Source organism: Rhineura floridana, chromosome 13 (assembly GCF_030035675.1).
Source record: "Rhineura floridana isolate rRhiFlo1 chromosome 13, rRhiFlo1.hap2, whole genome shotgun sequence".
Lineage (NCBI taxonomy): Eukaryota > Metazoa > Chordata > Lepidosauria > Squamata > Rhineuridae > Rhineura > Rhineura floridana.
The window spans coordinates 6,126,600-6,145,761 of record NC_084492.1 but is presented as its reverse complement, the minus strand read 5'-3'; the positions used below and the strand labels follow the sequence as shown (position 1 = coordinate 6,145,761).

At 46.1% G+C, this 19,162-nt stretch overlaps 1 protein-coding gene across 1 annotated transcript in view; it reads left to right on the top strand.

The window, feature by feature from the left end:
- MLKL (mixed lineage kinase domain like pseudokinase) overlaps nucleotides 1-17,833 on the top strand; it is a 33,147-nt gene extending 15,314 nt beyond the window's left edge. Inside the window, exons 6-10 of the mRNA XM_061594158.1 lie at nucleotides 3,950-4,034; nucleotides 6,846-6,997; nucleotides 10,295-10,344; nucleotides 14,575-14,712; nucleotides 14,943-17,833. Coding sequence (XP_061450142.1) covers nucleotides 3,950-4,034; nucleotides 6,846-6,997; nucleotides 10,295-10,344; nucleotides 14,575-14,712; nucleotides 14,943-14,986 — 469 coding nt within the window. The 3' untranslated portion in view covers nucleotides 14,987-17,833. The remainder of the gene's footprint in view (nucleotides 1-3,949; nucleotides 4,035-6,845; nucleotides 6,998-10,294; nucleotides 10,345-14,574; nucleotides 14,713-14,942) is intronic.
- The last annotated feature ends 1,329 nt before the right edge of the window (nucleotides 17,834-19,162 follow it).

Genomic DNA, 19,162 nt, shown 5'->3' with positions numbered 1-19,162 from the left:
AAATCCACAGCTAGAGCATCTCCTGCAGATAGCTGTCCAGCCTCTGCTTGAAGACATCCAGCGAAGGGGATCCCACCACCTCCCTAGGCAGTCGGTTCCATTGCCGAACTGCCCTTACTGTCAAGAAGTTCCTTCTAATGTCCAATCTGAATCTACGCTCCTTCAACTTAAAACCATTAGACCTAGTCCTACCCTCTAGGGCAGCAGAGAACAAATCTGTACCCTCCTCTATGTGACAGCCCTTCAGGTACTTAAAGAGTGCAATCATGTCACCCCTCAGCCTTCTCTTCACCAGACTGAACATGCCAAGTTCCTTCAACCTTTCGTCATAAGACTTGTTCTCCATACCGGCTATCATCCTCGTCGCCCTCTTCTGAACCCGCTCCAACTTGTCTATATCTTTCTTAAAATGAGGCGCCCAGAACTGAACGCAGTATTCCAGATGAGGCCTGACTAATGCAGAATATAGTGGGACTATTACTTCCCTTGACCTGGAAACTATAGCTCTGTTTATGCAGCCCAAACCCGCATTTGCCTTTTTTGCCGCAGCATCACACTGCTGGGTCATGTTCAACTTGCGATCCACTACAATTCCAAGGTCCTTCTCACACGCACTACTGCTAAGCCGGGTATTTCCCATCCTGTATTTTGTATTTTGTTTTTGTGGCCTAAATGCAGAATCCTGCATTTGTCTTTATTGAATTTCATTTTATTAATTTCAGCCCAATTTTCTAGTCTATCCAGGTCCCTTTGGATTTTATTCCTGTCTTCCATTGTGTTAGCTATCCCTCCCAGTTTCGTATCATCCGCAAACTTCATAAGGCTTCCCTCCACCCCATCATCTAAGTCATTGATAAAAATGTTGAAGAGTATCGGCCCCAGGACAGAACCCATTCCTCCCATGTTTGAGGTGGGCCGCCCACATTCCCCCTGCCCTCAGTGCCTGGCATGTTTATCCAATCAAATATTTGTTTAGTTAGTGCTGTAAAAAAAAAGTGTTCATTTACACCAGCCTTTTCCATCCTGGTGCCCTCCAGATGATTTCGACTACAGGCTGATGGGTGTTGCGGTCCAAATCATCTGGAGGTCATCAGGTTGGTGAAGGCTCATTTACACTGTTTTTAAATACGATTAAAAGGTAGGGGGGAGGGATGTGGCTGTACAGCTGACACAAGTCTAAGCCAATCAGCGATGTGCACAGCCTTGCTCTGTAAACAAGAAAGTACCTTTGTGGTTGAAACAAGAGCCTGCCAGTCAGCATTGTATAAATCCAGATTTTGACAAAACTGCAGAATAACAGGTTCCTTCTGAGATTAGGGTTCCAGGTTCAATCCCTGAGATTGATCCTGTATCTTTAGGAGAAGAGAAAGTCAACCAAGTGCAGGTGTTCTTGCAACTCTGTAACGGGAAAAACCACAAGGTGGAATTCTCCCTCCCCCCTCCACAACTTTAAGATATGGAAGACCTCTTGGTTGCCAGGCCCAGCCTCCAAGAGGTCTTCTGTATCTTTAAAAGTTGTGCAGGGGGAAGGGAGAATTCCACCTTGTGGTTTTTCCCATTACAGGGTTGCAAGAACACCTGCACTTGGCTGACTTTCTTCTAAAGATATAGGATCAGTCTCAGGGATTGAACCTGGCAACCCGATCTGAGATTCATTTGAGTCAGAAGGCTGCCAATCAGGAGCGTTGTTAGGGGTGGTGGGCACAAGTGGCATGGAACCTGAATGTTTTTCTAAGTGCCCCAGGTCTTTCTGGGTGGGCTATAAATTTGTGGAAAATTGAATTGAGGGGTGAGCTGGGTTACTGGGTAGGATATTAATTTGGGAGATATAAATTAATTTAAGATGACTTTAACTAGAGAACATTTGGGGGTTAATGAATGGGAACTTAGGGTGCAATCCGATTAGTATTTGCACCAGGCCGGGGGGAGTTGGATGTGGTGGACCCCTGGCTGAACTGGTAGGCTCCTGGCACTGCCACGCTCTGCTGGCAGAAGCCCCTTGTCTCGGCTCAGCTGTGGTGCTGCTGGGACGCTGTCGGCTCAGCTGGCAGATGGAGAGCTGGCGGAAGCCCTTGGTAGCCCCGAAAATGTGGCGTTCTGGGGGCATAGTAGTGGAGGAGCTGCGGGGGGGACTTTGCATCCAAGTCCCCCTTGGAGTGCTCCCACGGAGCTCAATCCACAGGAAAATTCCACCGGCAAAAGGGTCAGTGGAGGACAATAATTGCAATGTTGGTCTATGGGGAGTGTTTACTCCCTGGTAGGGCTTTTTGTGGAAGCCGTCTCTTGGCTTCTGTCCCCCATGTGCAGCTCCCGATGAAGCCTGCGCTCAGCCAGTCTGGCAGCTCCTGAGCGGCAAATGGATGCTGCGGAGCTTCCCGCTGACTCCTCCTCCACCGACACCCCCCCGCCAGCTTTCCCTCATTGGGATTGCTCTGTCTATTGATTTTGAGCAAGTTCTGCTAGGAAATTAATTAGGAATAAATGAATTGAAAAGGAACTGTTTGGGGGTGATCCGGGGTAGGATGAAAATTAATTGAAGAACTTATCTGAGATGATTTGGATGGGAAATTAGTTGGCTTGACTTCTGTGACATTTACATTTTCAGTCAAGTTCCGTTAACTTGGTCTATAAACCTCAAAGACCATATATGGCAGTGGTGGCTTTTAGGCCTGTGGCCACATCTGGATTTTTGATCAAGTGTCATGGTGGGGGCCACTCCATCTATTTATTTTTCTTTCCCTCCCTCTGATCAGCCCTTCTGTCTGAGAGACACAGAGGGAGTTCACCCAGAATCTTTGCTTTTCCAAGGGATCTGATTCAGTAGAATTACTTTCTTGAAAAATGCATAGATCTGAAACAGGAAGTGGGAAAGAGCGCTAGTCTTCCAACTTCCTCCTTTGGCTGTATGTGTTATTCAAAGGAAAAAAAGTAACCACCCTTGCCATTTCATTAGCAAGGGGCTGGGGGGGCTTAGAAACTTTGCAGACACCAGGGGAAGAACTCGAGGGTGTCATTGCACCCACAGGCGGCATGATAGCATCCCCTGGTGTACATTTTTTTAAATGAATGCCCATACCTGTAAATTCATATATGCAAACGTGTGCCTGTGTGGGTCCATGCCCTGAACCTTTTAAGCAGTGAGCAGTCCCTCTGCTGTCCATGTGCCTGAACAGCAGCGAGTGTGTTTCTACAGCGGGCTGGCTTTTGAGATGTGGCCTTGCATTCAAGTTGTAACAGGCAATGCAGTGGAGTGGTGGCATTTACCTGACCTCCTGGCAGCAGAGTTGCTGCTGCTTTCCAGGAGGGAAAGTAGGAGGGGTGAGGTGGCAGGGAGATTGATGCTGTGCAGATGCACCGATGCCAAGTGTACCATATTGGCTCTACTGGTGTGTTTGCATGGCCCCGGCCCACTCTGCCTCCCAGTAAGCGTCAGCAACTCTGCTGCCCCACCTGTTGGCTACTGCACAGGGAATGGTATTACTCTTTTGGCTAGGGATGGAAGGATCTGTCATGTTTGGTTCTCTCCGTTCCTCACTTTTCCAGTCTTAAATTCAGTTCTCCACATTCCTGCACCAATTTGTGATTTTTTAAAAATCCTCATGAAAATACTTCAGCATTTTAGTCTGAATTTCTCCTAATAGACGCATTTTTGTGAGCTATTTTGACTAATGTATACATTTTGCAAGCAATTTCTCCCACCCTAATGTAATGCATTTTTGTATGTTATTTTCGTTTTTATGCACACTTTCCCATAACAAATATGTTTTTATAAACATTGCTTGGTTGGAGAACTGCATTGCAACAGTCAGCTAAGGGCAAATTTTGAAGGATGGCTCCGTTTCAGTTCTTCTATTAATTCAGAAAGTGCAAATAAGATAGATCTGGCTTTAAATGAGAACTGAATCAAATTTCTTCGCCCGTCCCTATTTTTGGCTCTTTTTGGCTGCAGGTTGCATCAGACGGGAGACAAGCCTCAGGTGCATTACTGCATCAACAGCACCAAGTTCCTGGTTGCCAAAGGCTACTGTGTAAAGGTGAGAACTGTGTGTGTCCTGGCTTCAAAGAAGGCCTAGAAAGGCAGATCTACATTGCACACTAACAGTGGCTTAAGGGCCTGAACATTGGAGACCTGCAAGGATGGGCGGTGTGTGTGTGTGTGTCTAACAGAGCACACCCCAGGATAGCAAGTATAAAACTGCTATGTGTAGTGTATCTATGTCTGGAGTGACAGTTTCTTAGAAATGGGCTCTCTCTAAGGCAGACCTAGTGCCAATTCTTCTGGTATGATTCCCTTAAAAGCATGATGTAGTCAGTCTAGTGGGGCATTTACTTAGAGTGGACCTAAGAGAAGAATGGGAGACTAGAGGCTCTTGCAAGCTTCTGCTATGTACAGAATCTTGCATTATGCAGAAATTCTGATGGAATTGGCTGTAATTTACCTCTGTCACTTGGGCTACCCTGAGAAGTGATAACCAAATATGAGCATGCCAGCACTTACCTCCATCTTTTGTTTCATAATGGCCCTGACTGTTCATATTTGGAACATTGCAAGAGTTTAGAAAGCAAGTCAACCCTTTGAACCGCTGGCTGGTTCAGTGAACAAAATATTACTTTGCCTGGCCTGTCTGCTCCCTTATGTGTGGCAGTCACAGCCACAGCTGCAGGCACCCAGGTCTATTTCCAAGGCTTAATGGGCATTTCTCTGTGTGCTTATAGTTGCCTAGTTAGTACTTGAAATGGGATGGGATGCTTTCAGACAGATCTAAAAGCATATAACAACAGTTCTGACATAGTTGCACTGGCTGCCTATGAGTCTTTGAGTCCAATTCAAGATACTGGTTTTAACCTGCAAAGCCCTTGTACAGCTCAGGATCCCAAGATGTAATAGAATGCCTCTCCTGAATTCAACATACCCAGACCCTGTGCTCATCCTCTGAGGCCCCTTTCCTGGTGCCCCCTTTGGGAGAGATTTGTGGGTTGGTGACAAGGGAGAGAGCCCTTTTTGGCTCTGTTCTCCCTTCTATGGAACGCTCTCCCCAGCAAGGCCCACCTGGTACCAGCATTAACTTCCTTGTAGTGCGACGTTAAGATGTACCTCTTCTCCCAGGCATTTGAAGGAATATGGTTATCATGCCTATTGCTATTTCTGTGTTATCTTGGGTAGGCATTGTTTTATAGCTAAACGTGAAGTTTTTATTGATTTGTTTGTTTACATTTATATCCTGCCTAGAGCCGTTTTGTATTATGCAACAAATCTAATAAATTGTAAAAATTCCACCTTTTCCATGGATGCAATTGTATCCTGGCTTCATTGGAAACGAATCCATTCCACTCCCTCATCTCACTACATTTGCTGGGCTTGCCTTATTGGGAGACCTGTCACAGCAGGAGTTTCCTGTGCTGTAAAGTAGAGCAGGGATGGGGAAATTATGGCCCTCCTGATGTTGTTGGACTGCATCTCCCACCATCCCTGGTTGTTGGCCATGCTGACTGGGGGGCTATTGGGAATTCAGCAACATCTGGAAGGCCACAGCTTTCCCTTCCCTAAAATGGAGCAATATCCATGTTAAGCCTTGCAACGGGGCTTCTGCTTTGGGCAAAACGCAGTGATAATATAGGGCACGGGGAAAAGCAGGTCTTTTGAGACACTTCACTGGTTACCAAACGGTGCCTGGTCAGACACAGCAGGCCATTCCCCAGGGCCTGCCTGTGGTTACTTCCCAATGGGCAGCGTTGTGTTCTTGATCCTTGGCTACTGAGTTAGAATCATAGACCCAGTTAACATACTCTTTCCTTTTATGAAAGACTTTGTTTCTTCCTGAAGATTGGGAAGTGGCAATTCCATTTTTTACAGCTGCCAGAATGATAATTCCAACTGGGGGAAAAAAGATCCCCTAAAATCAACAAATGGCTTCTTAAAATATGGGACATAGCTTACATGATGAAGCTGACAAACCTAATCAGAGTCAGAGAAGGAAGAGAATTGGACAGCTTGCTGTAGAAAAGTGGTCTTTATAAATAATATATATTGGAGTGATGATAAAGGCAAAGCTCAGGCACATGCCTTGCTAGAGTCTTGATATAAATCTGAGAAATAACGGCATATTAGACACTGTAATTTCATAATGCGTTATGAATGCCACAGAGCTGAAGCATGATAAAAAAAAATTATTTATTTATTACATTTATATTCCTGCCCCATAGCCAAAGCTCTCTGGGCGGTTTTGTAATGTGAGATTCGCTCATACGGATGTATAATTACTTCTGGATGTTTGGACTTCATTATTTTAAATTGTATAGAAGACCTTCTCTCGATCCCACCGGTTAAAACAGCTAGACTGGTGAGGACTAGAGAGAGGGCTTTTTCAATAGTGGCCCCCACCTGTGGAACTCTCTCCCAAATGATCTCCGCCATGCCCCTTCTATGATGAGCTTCCGCCGGGCCTTGAAGACCTGGCTCTTCAGGCAGGCTTTTGGGGTGGGTTAGGTTTTTACTGTTATGGTTTTAAATTTTAACGTTTTAATGTATTGTTTTATGTTGTACGTCGCCCAGAGCGGCTGGACAACCAGCCAGATGGGCGACTAATAAATTAAATAAATAATAATAATATGTATTTTTTCTGTGTATGGATGTAAGTAAAATACTTTGATGATTGGAAAAAAAAGAACTATAGAATTAGGATGGACCACAAAAGCCTGCTGCCGACGTGGAAAATCAGCCATCCAGCCTCTGCTTAAAAACCTCTAATGGAGGAAGGAAGTCTTCCTGTTCCACCGTCAGGATGTTCTTCCTAATGTTTAATTTTTTTTTCTTGATCATATGGCATTCCCACTGCTCTTATCAGCTGTCAGGATTTGAACTGAGTCAAACGGTATCGTCCATCCAACGGAAGCCAAAGGAAAAGCCCCACAAAGAGGTCTTTGCTTCAGCCTACATCTGCCCTGAGGGCCTACTATCAGTGGACCATCAGTACAACCTGGCCAGCGAAATATACAGGTACCTGTCCCACTGGGCTGCCACACAGGGGGATGGCCTTATAGGCCCCTTCCAACTCGACTATTCTATTATTCTATGCCCCATCTTCATTTGTTTATTTGGAGCATTTTAGTTCCATTCTTCAGCCAAAGAAGTCGCTTAAGAAAATCGGTGGTAAGGCAATCCCTGCTCGCAGGCTTCCAATCTGAAAGACATGGCACAAAAGGAAAAAGGGATAGGCAGTCAGGAGGAAAAAAGCAAGCTCGGGCACCAGTTCTTAAAGTTTACAGTTCTTTTAAGGAGCAGCTGGGATGGAAACAGTCTGATGGATGGACTGGCTGCTGTTAGGTGGCAGGTGAGGGAAGGCCAAAGGCAGCTGATCTCGGCTACGGTATGTAGCAATAGCTACATCCTTTCTTAACCACAACTTATGGGCAACTCATCGGGGGCCCAAAATCACTCAGTGCCTCATCCTGCAAAATGCTTGGCAGGGCATCAGAATGTTCATAACTGCTTCACTCCTACTCAGGGGCAGGTCATTGTTGGGGACCTGCTGAGATCCATGTTCCTGCAAGGGTACCACTGCCAACCCCGAGAGCTGCCTGGCCTTTGCTCTTCTCTTTGCTGTCACTGCCAGTTCATCGGCCTTCTCTGAGCATGTAAACAGATGGAGCATAATTCCAGAGGGCCCAGAAGGAGCAGAGGCCAATCAAAGCAACTGCAGTGACGGAGATGGTGAGGAGGTGGGTCCGCTGAGGGACGGGAGTCCCTCTAAGGGTATTGTACAACCCGAGGATGTGGACAGGATCCTTGGAGAGGTGAGGCCCACCACATGTCTGTTAGACCCTTGTCCTTCCTGGCTTATTAAAAGTGCCAGAGGGGGCCTAGCCGAGTGGGTGAAGGAAGTGGCCAATGCCTCCCTACAACAAGGCAGAGTTCCAATGTGCCTAAAGGAGGCAGTTGTAAGGCGTTTGTTGAAAAAGCCCTCCCTGGATCCCTCTATTCTGGATAATTATCGACCAGTGTCTAATATCCCATTCCTGGGCAAGGTAATAGAGCGTGTGGTGGCCTCCCAACTACAGGGATTCCTGGATGAAACGGATTATCTAGATCCATTTCAGTCTGGTTTCAGACCTGGTTATGGGACGGAGACGGCTTTGGTCGTCTTGGTAGATGACCTACGCAGAGAACTGGACAGGGGGAGTGTGTCCCTGTTGGTTCTGTTGGACCTCAGCGGCTTTCGATACCATCGACCGTGGTATCCTTCTGGGTCGCCTTACCGGGATGGGACTTGGGGGCACCATTTTACGATGGCTCCATTCTTTCCTGGAGGGTCGAACCCAGAAGGTGGTGCTGGGGGATTCCTGTTCGACTCCTTGGCCGTGGGCCTGTGGGGTCCCTCAGGGTTCAGTTCTGTCCCCCATGTTATTTAATATCTACATTTTAATGTTCAATGTGTTTCATTTAATTTTTTTTTTTCGTTTAACTTGTTGCTGATTTTATTGTAATTTTATTGTAATATTGTATTTTAATCTTGTTTTGTTCACCGCCCAGAGAGCTATTCGCTATGGGCGGTTTAAAAATGAAATAAAATAAATAAATAAATAAATAAATAAATACATGAAACTGCTGGGAGAGGTTGTCTGGAGATTTGGGGTTCGGTGCCACCAGTATGCAGATGACACCCAACTCTACTTCTCCTTTCCACCTAATTCCAAGGAAACTGTATTGGTTCTAAACCAGTGTCTGACAGCAGTGGTGGACTGGATGAGGGTGAACAAGCTGAAGCTTAATCCAGACAAGACAGAGGTGCTCCTAGTCAGTCGAAAAGCGGATCAGGGAATAGGGATTCAGCCTGTGCTGGATGGGGTTACACTCCCCCTGAAGACGCAGGTTCGCAGTTTGGGTGTGCTCCTGGACTCAGCCTTAAACCTGGAGGCCCAGGTTTCTGCGGTGGCCAGGAATGCTTTTGCACAGTTAAGATTAGTGCGCCAACTGCACCCGTTCCTGGAGTCGTCTGATCTGGCTATGGTGACACATGCCTTAGTTACATCCCGCTTAGACTACTGTAACACGCTCTACGTGGGGCTGCCTTTGAAGACTGTTCAGAAACTTCAGCTGGTGCAATGAGCTGCAGCCAGAATGTTAACTGGGGCTGGTTACAGGGACCATACAACTCCCCTGCTGCAACAGCTCCACTGGCTGCCAGTCTGTTTCCGGACACAATTCAAAGTGCTGGTTATGACCTATAAAGCCCTATACGGCTTAGGTCCAGGCTATCTGTCAGACCGTATCTCCCTATATGAACCTGCCCGGGCCCTGAGATCTTCAGGAGAGACCCTTCTCATGATCCCAACAGCTTCACAAGTGTGACTGGTGGGGACACGAGATAGGGCCTTTTCGGTGGCTGCCCCTAGGCTCTGGAACTCCCTCCCTAGCGAGGCAAGAATGGCCTCCTCTGTGCAGTCTTTCCGCCGACAGCTAAAGACTTTTTTCTTCCGGCAGGCCTTTGGAACTGAAGGTTTTAAGGGTAGTGACTGAAGAGGATGCTGTTTGTTATTGTTTTGCCTGTATGCTCCTAAACTGGGTTGCAATATTTTAAGAGTAATTGGTTTTAACATCTTAATAGTTTAATCCTGTTTTAATGCTGATTTTATATGTTTATATGTTTTATATTTTTATAGGTTCTTAATGATGTGTACTTGTTTTTATCTGGAAGCCGCCTTGAGTTCCAGTTTGGAAAAAGGGCGGGGTGTAAATAAAGATGATATTAATATTAATATTAATATTGATGATGATGATGATGATGATGATATTTTGCCCAGGCCCCCCCAAAGACCTGCAGCTGGCATGCCTCCTGCTCTGCTTTGCTGCCTGCCCTGGCAGTGGGAGGGAATGTGCTATCCACAATGATGCCATGCAGTGTGTGTTGTTTCACTCAATGTCACCAGAGAGGTGAGGAAGGCAGAGCTGACGAACTTCAGACCAGTCAGACTGGCGCTGATATCCAGCAAATTCTAGAACAGCCAGTGAGGCTGGCCTTTGATCACCGTTTCCCCTGGGAAAGGCCTTCCCCAAGTTCCTTGGCTGTTTTCCTTCAGCAGACCTCCACAGGTAACAGCTGAAGAGCTGCTGACCTGTTGGCCTTCAGTGCCTTCCAGCAACTCTGCAGATTCTGTGACATCTGAGCCCGCAGGCATGGCTGCAGGCAGAGAGGAAGGGAGGTAGCCATCTATCATCAGCACCCATTGATAGGCATTGGTACAGGGCAAGCATATAATCCCCATTCCCACCACAGGCCTGTTTCCTTTGTTTCAGCTTTGGGATTGTACTGTGGGAGATCGCAACTGGCAAGATCCCATTTGCAGGTGAGGCACGGATGGGGGCAGGGTCTGGCTCATTCGGCCGGGGAAGGATCAGCAGAGCCAAGAGGCTTTGCAGATTTGGGAGAGCAACTGCGACTACCATCCTCTGCTGTTTGGGGAGGGTGGTTATTTTTCAGAAATTGATTGTAAAGAGAAGCGAGAGGAATCTTAGACAAACATTCAACCATCTATTAGTGCCCCAGAGTGTAACGACTGATGAAATGATAGATTGAATTGCCCAGCTTAAATCTGGGAAAAGGCCAAGCTCCATACCTCCTAACTTGTTAAAGTCTAACTCAGAATGGTGGGCACCTGCTCTTTTTACCTTTATTAATAGAACTGGATGGACAGTTGGAGCAATGCGATAAAAGTCCCTGTTTAAAAAAAGAAGAAGAAAGCAACAAACAGGAGACAGGGTGATAGTTGGCTGGATTCATCTTACCAGCCTCCTTTCAGTTACAGAGAAGTGATGTGTCAGGTTTTTAAATCCAGACTTCTGACTTGGATTGAGGACAACAATGTCACTGGGTGGGAGGGAACGGACTGGGCTTGGAGCAGATGACTGATTCTTGACGACTGTTGCTGAGTATTAGCTAGTGGTGGCTGCCGTCCATTGGGAGTGGTGGGGCGGAAGGCAGGGAGACCAACAGTTGGTAGCACCAGAGCGAATGACAGGCAGAGCCAACCAATTGTGGTTTTGTCCCATCCTCCTCCCTGCTGAGTTCTACAGGGACTAAGGAGGGGAAAGCTCACCCAGCCAGTGCAATCCCCTGGGCTGGCTGTATGTAAGAAGGCAGGAGGCTGGGGGCTGGCAGAGGCAGACTGAGGTTGGTGGGGCAGCACCCTGTTTGCCCAAATGGAGGAGTCTCCAGTGGTATTAGCCCGTGTGGCAGAGAAATATACCTCAGTTCCCGGCTGTAAGCTTTTCTCCACTTTCATTGATCTTCAGTCAGCTTTGGACATGGTTCCAAAAGACTTATAGAATCATAGAATAGTAGAGTTGGAAGGGGCCTATAAGGCCATCAAGTCCAACCCCCTGCGCAATGCAGGAATCCAAATCAAAGCATTCCCGACAGATGGCTGTCCAGCTGCCTCTTGAAGGCCTCCAGTGTCGGAGAGCCCACTACCTCTCTAGGTCATTGGTTCCAGTGTCGTATGGCTCTAACAGTTAGGAAGTTTTTCTTGATGTCCAGTCGAAATCTGGTTTCTTGCAACTTGAGCCCATTATTCCGTGTCCTGCACTCTGGGATGATCGAGAAGAGATCCCGGCCCTCCTCTATGTGACAACCTTTCATGTATTTGAAGAGTGCTATCATATCTCCCCTCAGTCTTCTCTTCTCCAGTTCTTTCAGTCTCTCCTCATAGGGCTTGGTTTCTAGTCCCTTGATCATCCTTGTTGCCCTCCTCTGAACCTGTTTCAGTTTGTCTGCATCCTTCTTGAAGTGCGGAGACCGGAACTGGACGCAGTATTCAAGATAAGGCCTAACCAGTGCTGAATAGAGGGGAACTAATACTTCACACGATTTGGAAACTATACTTCTGTTAATGCAGCCTAATATAGCATTTACCTTTTTTGCAGCCACATCACACTGTTGGCTCATATTCACTTGTTATTTATTTATTTATTTATTAAATTTATTAGTCGCCCATCTGGCTGGTTGTCCAGCCACTCTGGGCGACGTACAAGATAAAAAACAATACATTAAAACGTTAAAATTTAAAACCATAACAGTAAAAACCTAACCCACCCCAAAAGCCTGCCTGAAGAGCCAGGTCTTCAAGGCCCGGCGGAAGCTCATCATAGAAGGGGCATGGCGGAGATCATTTGGGAGAGAGTTCCACAGGGTGGGGGCCACTATTGAAAAAGCCCTCTCTCTAGTCCTCACCAGTCTAGCTGTTTTAACCGGTGGGATCGAGAGAAGGTCTTCTGAGGCTGATCTTGTTGAGCGGCATCCCTGATGATGCTGGAGGTGCTCCTTCAGATAGACTGGGCTAAAACCATATAGGGTTTTAAAGGTCAAAACCAACACCTTGAATTGGGCCCGGTAAACAACCGGTAGCCAGTGCAACTCCTTCAGCACTGGAGTGATGTGATCTTGCCGGTGGCTGCCTTTAATCAGACGAGCCGCCGCATTCTGTACCAGTTGCAGCTTCCGGACCGTTTTCAAGGGTAACCCCACGTAGAGCGCATTACAGTAGTCTAGGCGAGAGGTGACCAGGGCATGTACTACCGGTGGGAGCAGATGGTTGGGAAGGTAGGGGCGCAGCCTCCATATCAGATGGAGTTGATACAGCGCCGCCCGGCTCACAGCCGAGACTTGAGCCTCCATGGACAGCTGGGAGTCAAGAATGACCCCCAGGCTGCGGACCTGGTCTTTCAGGGGCAATCGTACCCCATTGAGCACCAGGTCCACATCCCCCAGCCTTTCCTTGTCTCCCACAAACAGTACCTCGGTTTTGTCAGGGTTCAGCTTCAGCTTATTCCTTCCCATCCAGCCACTCACCGACTCCAGGCACTTGGACAGGGTTTCTACAGCCAACCTCGGTGAAGATTTAAATGAGAGATAGAGCTGCGTGTCATCCGCATACTGATGACATTGCCCCCAGCGGCTTTATATAGATGTTAAACAACATTGGGGAGAGGATGGAACCCTGTGGCACCCCACAAGTGAGAGGCCAAGGATCCGAGACCTCATCCTCCAATGCCACTCTTTGGTACCTACCAGAGAGGAAGGAACGGAACCACTGCAATACAGTGCCCCCATGCCTAACCTCTCCACGCGGTCCAGGAGGATAGCGTGGTCAACGGTATCAAAAGCCGCTGAGAGATCCAGGAGGACAAGGAAGGTGCATTCGCCCCTATCCCACGCCCTCCTCATATCATCTACCAAGGTGACCAAGGCTGTTTCAGTCCCATGTCCAGGCCGGAAGCCCGATTGAAATGGATTGTTACAGTCCAAATTAAGTCAAACCCTCTATTGTGAGCTGAGCTCAGGGAATGATGGGATTTGTCTATTTCAGCTTCTCTCAGTTTCTCATTTTTCCAGAAGTTCAGTTCTCCACATTTCTGCATCAGTTTGTGGATTTCTTTTTTTAAACAGTCCTCATGAAAATTCATCAGCATTTTAGTTCAAATTTCTCCTAATATACACATTTCTCCTAATATACACCTTTTTGTCAATGTGCACCTTTTTGCAAGCAATTTGCCCTATGTGTTTTTGTATGCTGTTTCCCCTAGTATACCTAGTTTTGCACACTTCTAATATTCACACTTTCTTCTAATATTCACATTTTTGTACACCTCCTTATTTGGAATTGGAGGGCTGCATCACAAAATTTGGAGAAGGTCAAAATTCAGAGGATAGCTGTATTTCAGTTTGCATATTTTTCAGAAAGTGCAAATGAGATAGGTTTGCATAAAGGGTTATATCCAATGTTAGTTCTATTCAGCGAAGACCCATTGAAATAAGCGGTCTATTAATTTCAGTCGGTCTTCTCTAAGTAGACACAACCCTAAAATCCTAACCAAACTGAATTTCTTCCCCATCACTAACTGAGCCATGGATCTTTTCTACTTATTACCTTGAGGAAGTTGGACCCCAAGCCTTTGCACATAAATGTGGTCAGAATTTCCCTTTTATGTTGGAAGTGTTGACGTTGCAGGTGTCGGTGGGGGTTTGTGAGAGGTGGGGGTGGAGGTGGTGGCAGTGGTGTCCCCCAGGCAGCAATGCTGCGCTTGTTGGGATGGGTGGGGTGAGGTGGTAGCAAGAGACCTGTGAAGTCACCGCTGCCAACCCAGAGCTCCCTTGACCAGCCACATCCTGATGAGTGCAGTGCAGCCACCGCTGAAAAGACGCCACTTCTTCCCCCTCCCCCCAAGTGACCCCTGGCGTGTGTGCGCGCGTTATGCTTCATCATTTCCCAGTCTGCCTTTGAACTGCAACTCTCTACCCCGTCTGCTTTTCTTCCCGTGACATTCCTGACATGTGTTTGCAAGGGTAAATCCACATCTAGATCTCACTCTGTATGTGGAAAGCATTGCAGCAGAAAAGTGGCTGGAGGGGAAGCATTTAAGTCCTCACCCCGTTGCTTCTCCTTTGAAAATGATGTTACTTGCATTTGCAATCAGTGCTTATTTAGGCCTAAGAATAGGGAGCAGGATTGTGTGTCTCTGTCTATGTACACGTGAAACCACCCAAGCCCAGATCCCTGTCCCTGTGCTTATTAACCCAGGCTGCACTTCAAAGGAGATCCGTGACAGGGTTTGCAATAAGGAGCAGGAACCTCTAGGAGACGACTGCCCTTCCTACCTGCGGGATGTCATCAACCAGTGCCGGGACTTCAACCCTTCCCGTCGCCCAACTGCTGAAGGTACTTGTGGCCTGGCCTGCATTAGGCTCTTGGGACTACAGCCATGGGAAGGGAGGCTAAAGGGATCCAAGCCATTAGATCCTCTATTTCCTCCACAAGCAAAGCAGGCGTAGGTAGCCCCACACCTGTTTGCTTGAAAGTCCAAGCTGTGAAACAGAGATCATGCGCAGTGCTAGCCTCATTCTTTGGAATCTTCCATTCTGAAAACCAACTTGCCTTTGCTTTTGCAGCAATTGTGAACCAGCTCCTTCTTCCCAGTCTTTCGGAGCAGTGACAGCTTGACCACACGAGAGGGAACTTGGGATGTCTTTGTGGAAAACAAGAACTTGTTCTCAGCAAAAGCCACAAGAGAGTGTGTTTCTCTTGCCTGCTTTGCCAGCCTGTCTTCCTGAACACCAGCACAAAGCCAGGCCGTTTTCTTTTTCAGCCTGGAATGCCTGGGCACAGGACAAAGGTGCTATCCTATGGCCATTTGCCAACTTGACAGACTCTCATACATTTTCCATTGGGACTGGTTCAGACATAATGCTGAGCCATGGTTTTTTAAAACTATGGTTTGTTGACTGTCAACAAACTACAGTCTGAAGTCATGGCCTGCTATTAGCCTACAAACCTTGGTTTGTCTTACCTATGGCCTTGTGTTAGGTGTGAACCCAGCACACTTCCTTAAATGTGGTTTGTTTGACCACCCCATGCCAGATGCTTATCAAATCCAACAACAGCAACCAATTTTATTAAATGGTTCCAGATCTGGAAAGCTCATCATTCAAAGGCATGAGGAAAGAGCAGATGGAAAACAAGCCAAACTTTGGGGAAACAACCCATGGTTTGCTTGATCGTCAGCAGGACAACTGGTGGTTGACTTCTGGTTTCTTCTGGCACATACAATTACATAAAAAACTAAAAACAGTATACAAACCATGGCTTAGCATTATATCTGAATGGAGCCTTAATGGGCTTCCACACTACTGCTGCTTCTTACAAGCCAGTTAAAAAAAACAGAAACAGTTAATTCCGACAGAAAGCAGTCCTTGTTTGTAGTCCTATTAATCAATATAATATGAATTCCAAACCCACTGTTTTATCCTTCAAATTTAACCAGGGTTGCATACACATGCCATACATTTAAAGCACATGACTTCCCCTAAAGATTCCTGGGAACTGTAGTTTGTGATGTTGGGAATTGTAGCTCTGTGAGGAGTAAGCTACAGTTCTCAGGATTCTTTGGGAGAAGCTATGTGCTTTAAATGTATGGCATGTGTATGCAACCCTGGTTAAATTTGAAGGATGAAACCGTGGGTCTGGAATGTATGATGTGTACACAGCCTAGAACTATTAAGTGTGAAGTATGCTGCCTTTCACTAATAATAATATTGTGGCCATAGGATTATAGAGCCAGAAAGAGTATGTAAGAGAGCAATCAAAATGATGTCCAATGAGACAAGACCAAAACGGGGGTAACTAACCCCCAGTTCCATGGCTTGATCTGATCTCCCAGCAATTTTTTCTCTCCTCCCATTTTGGCAGCAGTGCCAAAAAAAGTAATAAAAATTAACCTCTAAGTGGTTTGCAAGTTAAAAACTATAAATCACAAAGATAAAATACAAATAAAATAAAATAATACTATCAATATCAAAATTAAAATCCAGTCAAAATACTGAGCAGGGCAGTCTGAAATTTTCCAGTCAGGAAATGCCTGAATGCAACAAGTACGTTTTTAATAAGTGTCTGAAACATGTCACAGTTGATGCCTCTGAGATCCGTGCCACTACAGAAAAGGCCTGCTTCTGCATTGGTGCTAGACATGATAGGGGCTTAGAAAATTATGAATGACTAGTGGCCTTGTACCTGGTGTGGTTTGGGAATTCTAAGAAAACCAGAAATCAGTGCAATTTTGAAAGGTTCAATCCACCATCTTGATTCAAAATACTGTCCAATTATATCCAAACAAATGAAAACCTGCTCCTTAATCTCAGGAACCATCATGAAAGATGTGATTAAAATCAGTGCAGTTTTGAAAAGTTCAGTCTGCAGTCTTGATTCAAAATGGTGTCCAACTATCCAAATATAGATGAAAACCTGCTACTTCATCTTGGGAACCATCATACAAAATGTCGTTATGACATCTTAAGAGGCATCCAAATGTATAGCAAACAGACAAACGACTTTGCAAAATATATAGTAGATGTGTATATTTTTCTCCCTCATAATATTAGAACTGCAAGGTGTTAATCTGGACCTTGATAGGCCTGCAGAACCAGCAACTACAGTGAGTTTAAAGCCCACAGTAGAGCAGCCATGACAGCTCAGAATTGATGAAATGTATAACTTTGCATCATTTCTTTGCAAACTGCTTGGAACTTTGTGCTGGATCAGGGATAGCCAACATGGTGCCTTCCAGATGCTGTGAACTACAGCTCCCAGCAGCCACAGCCAGCATGGCCAATGGTCAGGGATGATGAGAGTTGTAGTCCACAACATCTAGAGGGCACATGTTGGCCACCCTTGTGCTAGATTGTGTCTGCTATGTGAGACCTTGGCATCCTGAAAGATAAGAGTCACGGCAGAACAAGAGACTCCAAAAGGTGAAACCATAACACGTTTTGGGAAGCCGGTGCTGGAGGGTGTAAAAATGTCTCGTGGAAAGACCTGCTGATGAAGCAAGGCTCTTCCCCCTTCCAGATGGATTATGGTAATTGATAGTCTCCATTTGATGTGGGACTGTATATGTAAGCAATGAAATTCTTTCAAAAGATAGAATAGTCTATCCCCCGGTCCAGTTCCTGATCAATATAAAAGTTGAACCATCATTATTTTTGGTTGGTTAGTTCTTTTGGGGTGGAGTTTTTTTTTTCTCTGTGTCCTACAATCTTCTCTGCTTCAAGTGCTTTTGGCCAGCTGAGTGCCCAAAGGCCTAGCCTAATATGCAAGGGAACTTAGATCTGTTTTACAACTAGATGAGCTGAGCTGGAGGAAGTTAGGAGGGATCTATTTTAACAAGGTTACTTTTTCTCATTGATTGCTTTGCCAATGCAATTATTAGTTTATGTCATTGTTAAACCATGTTTATGCAATTTATATCACGTTGCTTTATTTTCAAATTTCATATTACACTTTGTACACCAGTAAATTGATTAGTTTCAGTTACAACCTTGTCTGCGGTTATTGGTGGTTATGCTTTGTCATATCAAACCCTGATTGAAGATTCCCATAATTAGAGTTGGTGCATTGGGCAGGACTTGGCATGGTATGCACTAGCATTGATTGGATCCCCCAATTAACACGGGACACCCTACTTTTTTTATTAAAAGCATTTTTACCTGCTCTTTAGGAAAATAAATCTCCCAGAGCATCTTAAAAAGATTAGCATAAGACAATCCCTGCCCTCAAGGTTACAATCTAAAAGACATGACACGCAAAGAAAAAGGAATGAGGCGGGGGCGGGGGGAAGCAAGCTCAAGTGCCAGATTTTGAAGCTGCAATTCTTACAATGACCTGCTGGATGGAAACAGTTCTGGAAACCTGAGGGAAGAGCTGCCGCGCGGTACTAAGCTGGCTGAGGGCTAAAGGCAACTGGTTTGTCAGCAAAGGTGATAGAATACATCTGTTTTCCTCTCTCCCTTCGCTCTGCAACTTGATTAGCAGCATACAGAGGAAGCAGAATTAAAGCAGAATTCTTGACCACAGAAGGTGGCCAGGGCTGGCCCAAGCCATTTTGCTGCCTGAGGCAATGGACAAGAGGGGTGCCCCCCATTCCATGTACAAACAAACTGAGCAGAATGGCAGTTGAATTTTAACTTCAACACTGGCAATGGGGCGGCAGCCTCCATTGCACTTGAGGGCAGCAGACGGCCTTGAGGAGTGCAGGGCAGGCTTCAGGGTACATGCAGCTCAGTCCACCGCTCAGAAGCGGCAGCCTCATGTGGTCTAATCATTAGGCCCTAATGGTGGATCCAGCCCTGGCTCTGGTCATTGGCCGTCAACTTAATTACTTTAAAGAGGGAATGTGGCAAATTTAGAGGAATGTCTAGCATACCCTCAAATAGCAAACTCAGTTGATTGTCAAGTGTCAACAGACATGGAGCCAACACAGGATGATTGAGCAACAAGAGCAAGGTATCGGCCTACTCAGTGGAATTGTGAGTGTTGTGGTAGAAACAAAATCTAAAGAAAAGCATATCTGAAGGGGGCACTCCTTCCTCCCAGAAAAACAATTTCAATGAGACTGATCATGCTTAGTAGCCACAGAATGTTTTCTGTGTCTATTGGAAAAGAAAAACAGAAAACTCCGTGTGTGTGTTTGTCTGAAGGTGGGCGTGAATTGCCTGCAAGAAATGGGCATGGTGTGGCTGGCTGGAGCATTTCTACTGGAGGTGAGGAGGCATGGCAACATTATGTTGCAGGTTTATCCCACTTGCAAACTTGTCACTCAAATACAGCAAGATGGAGC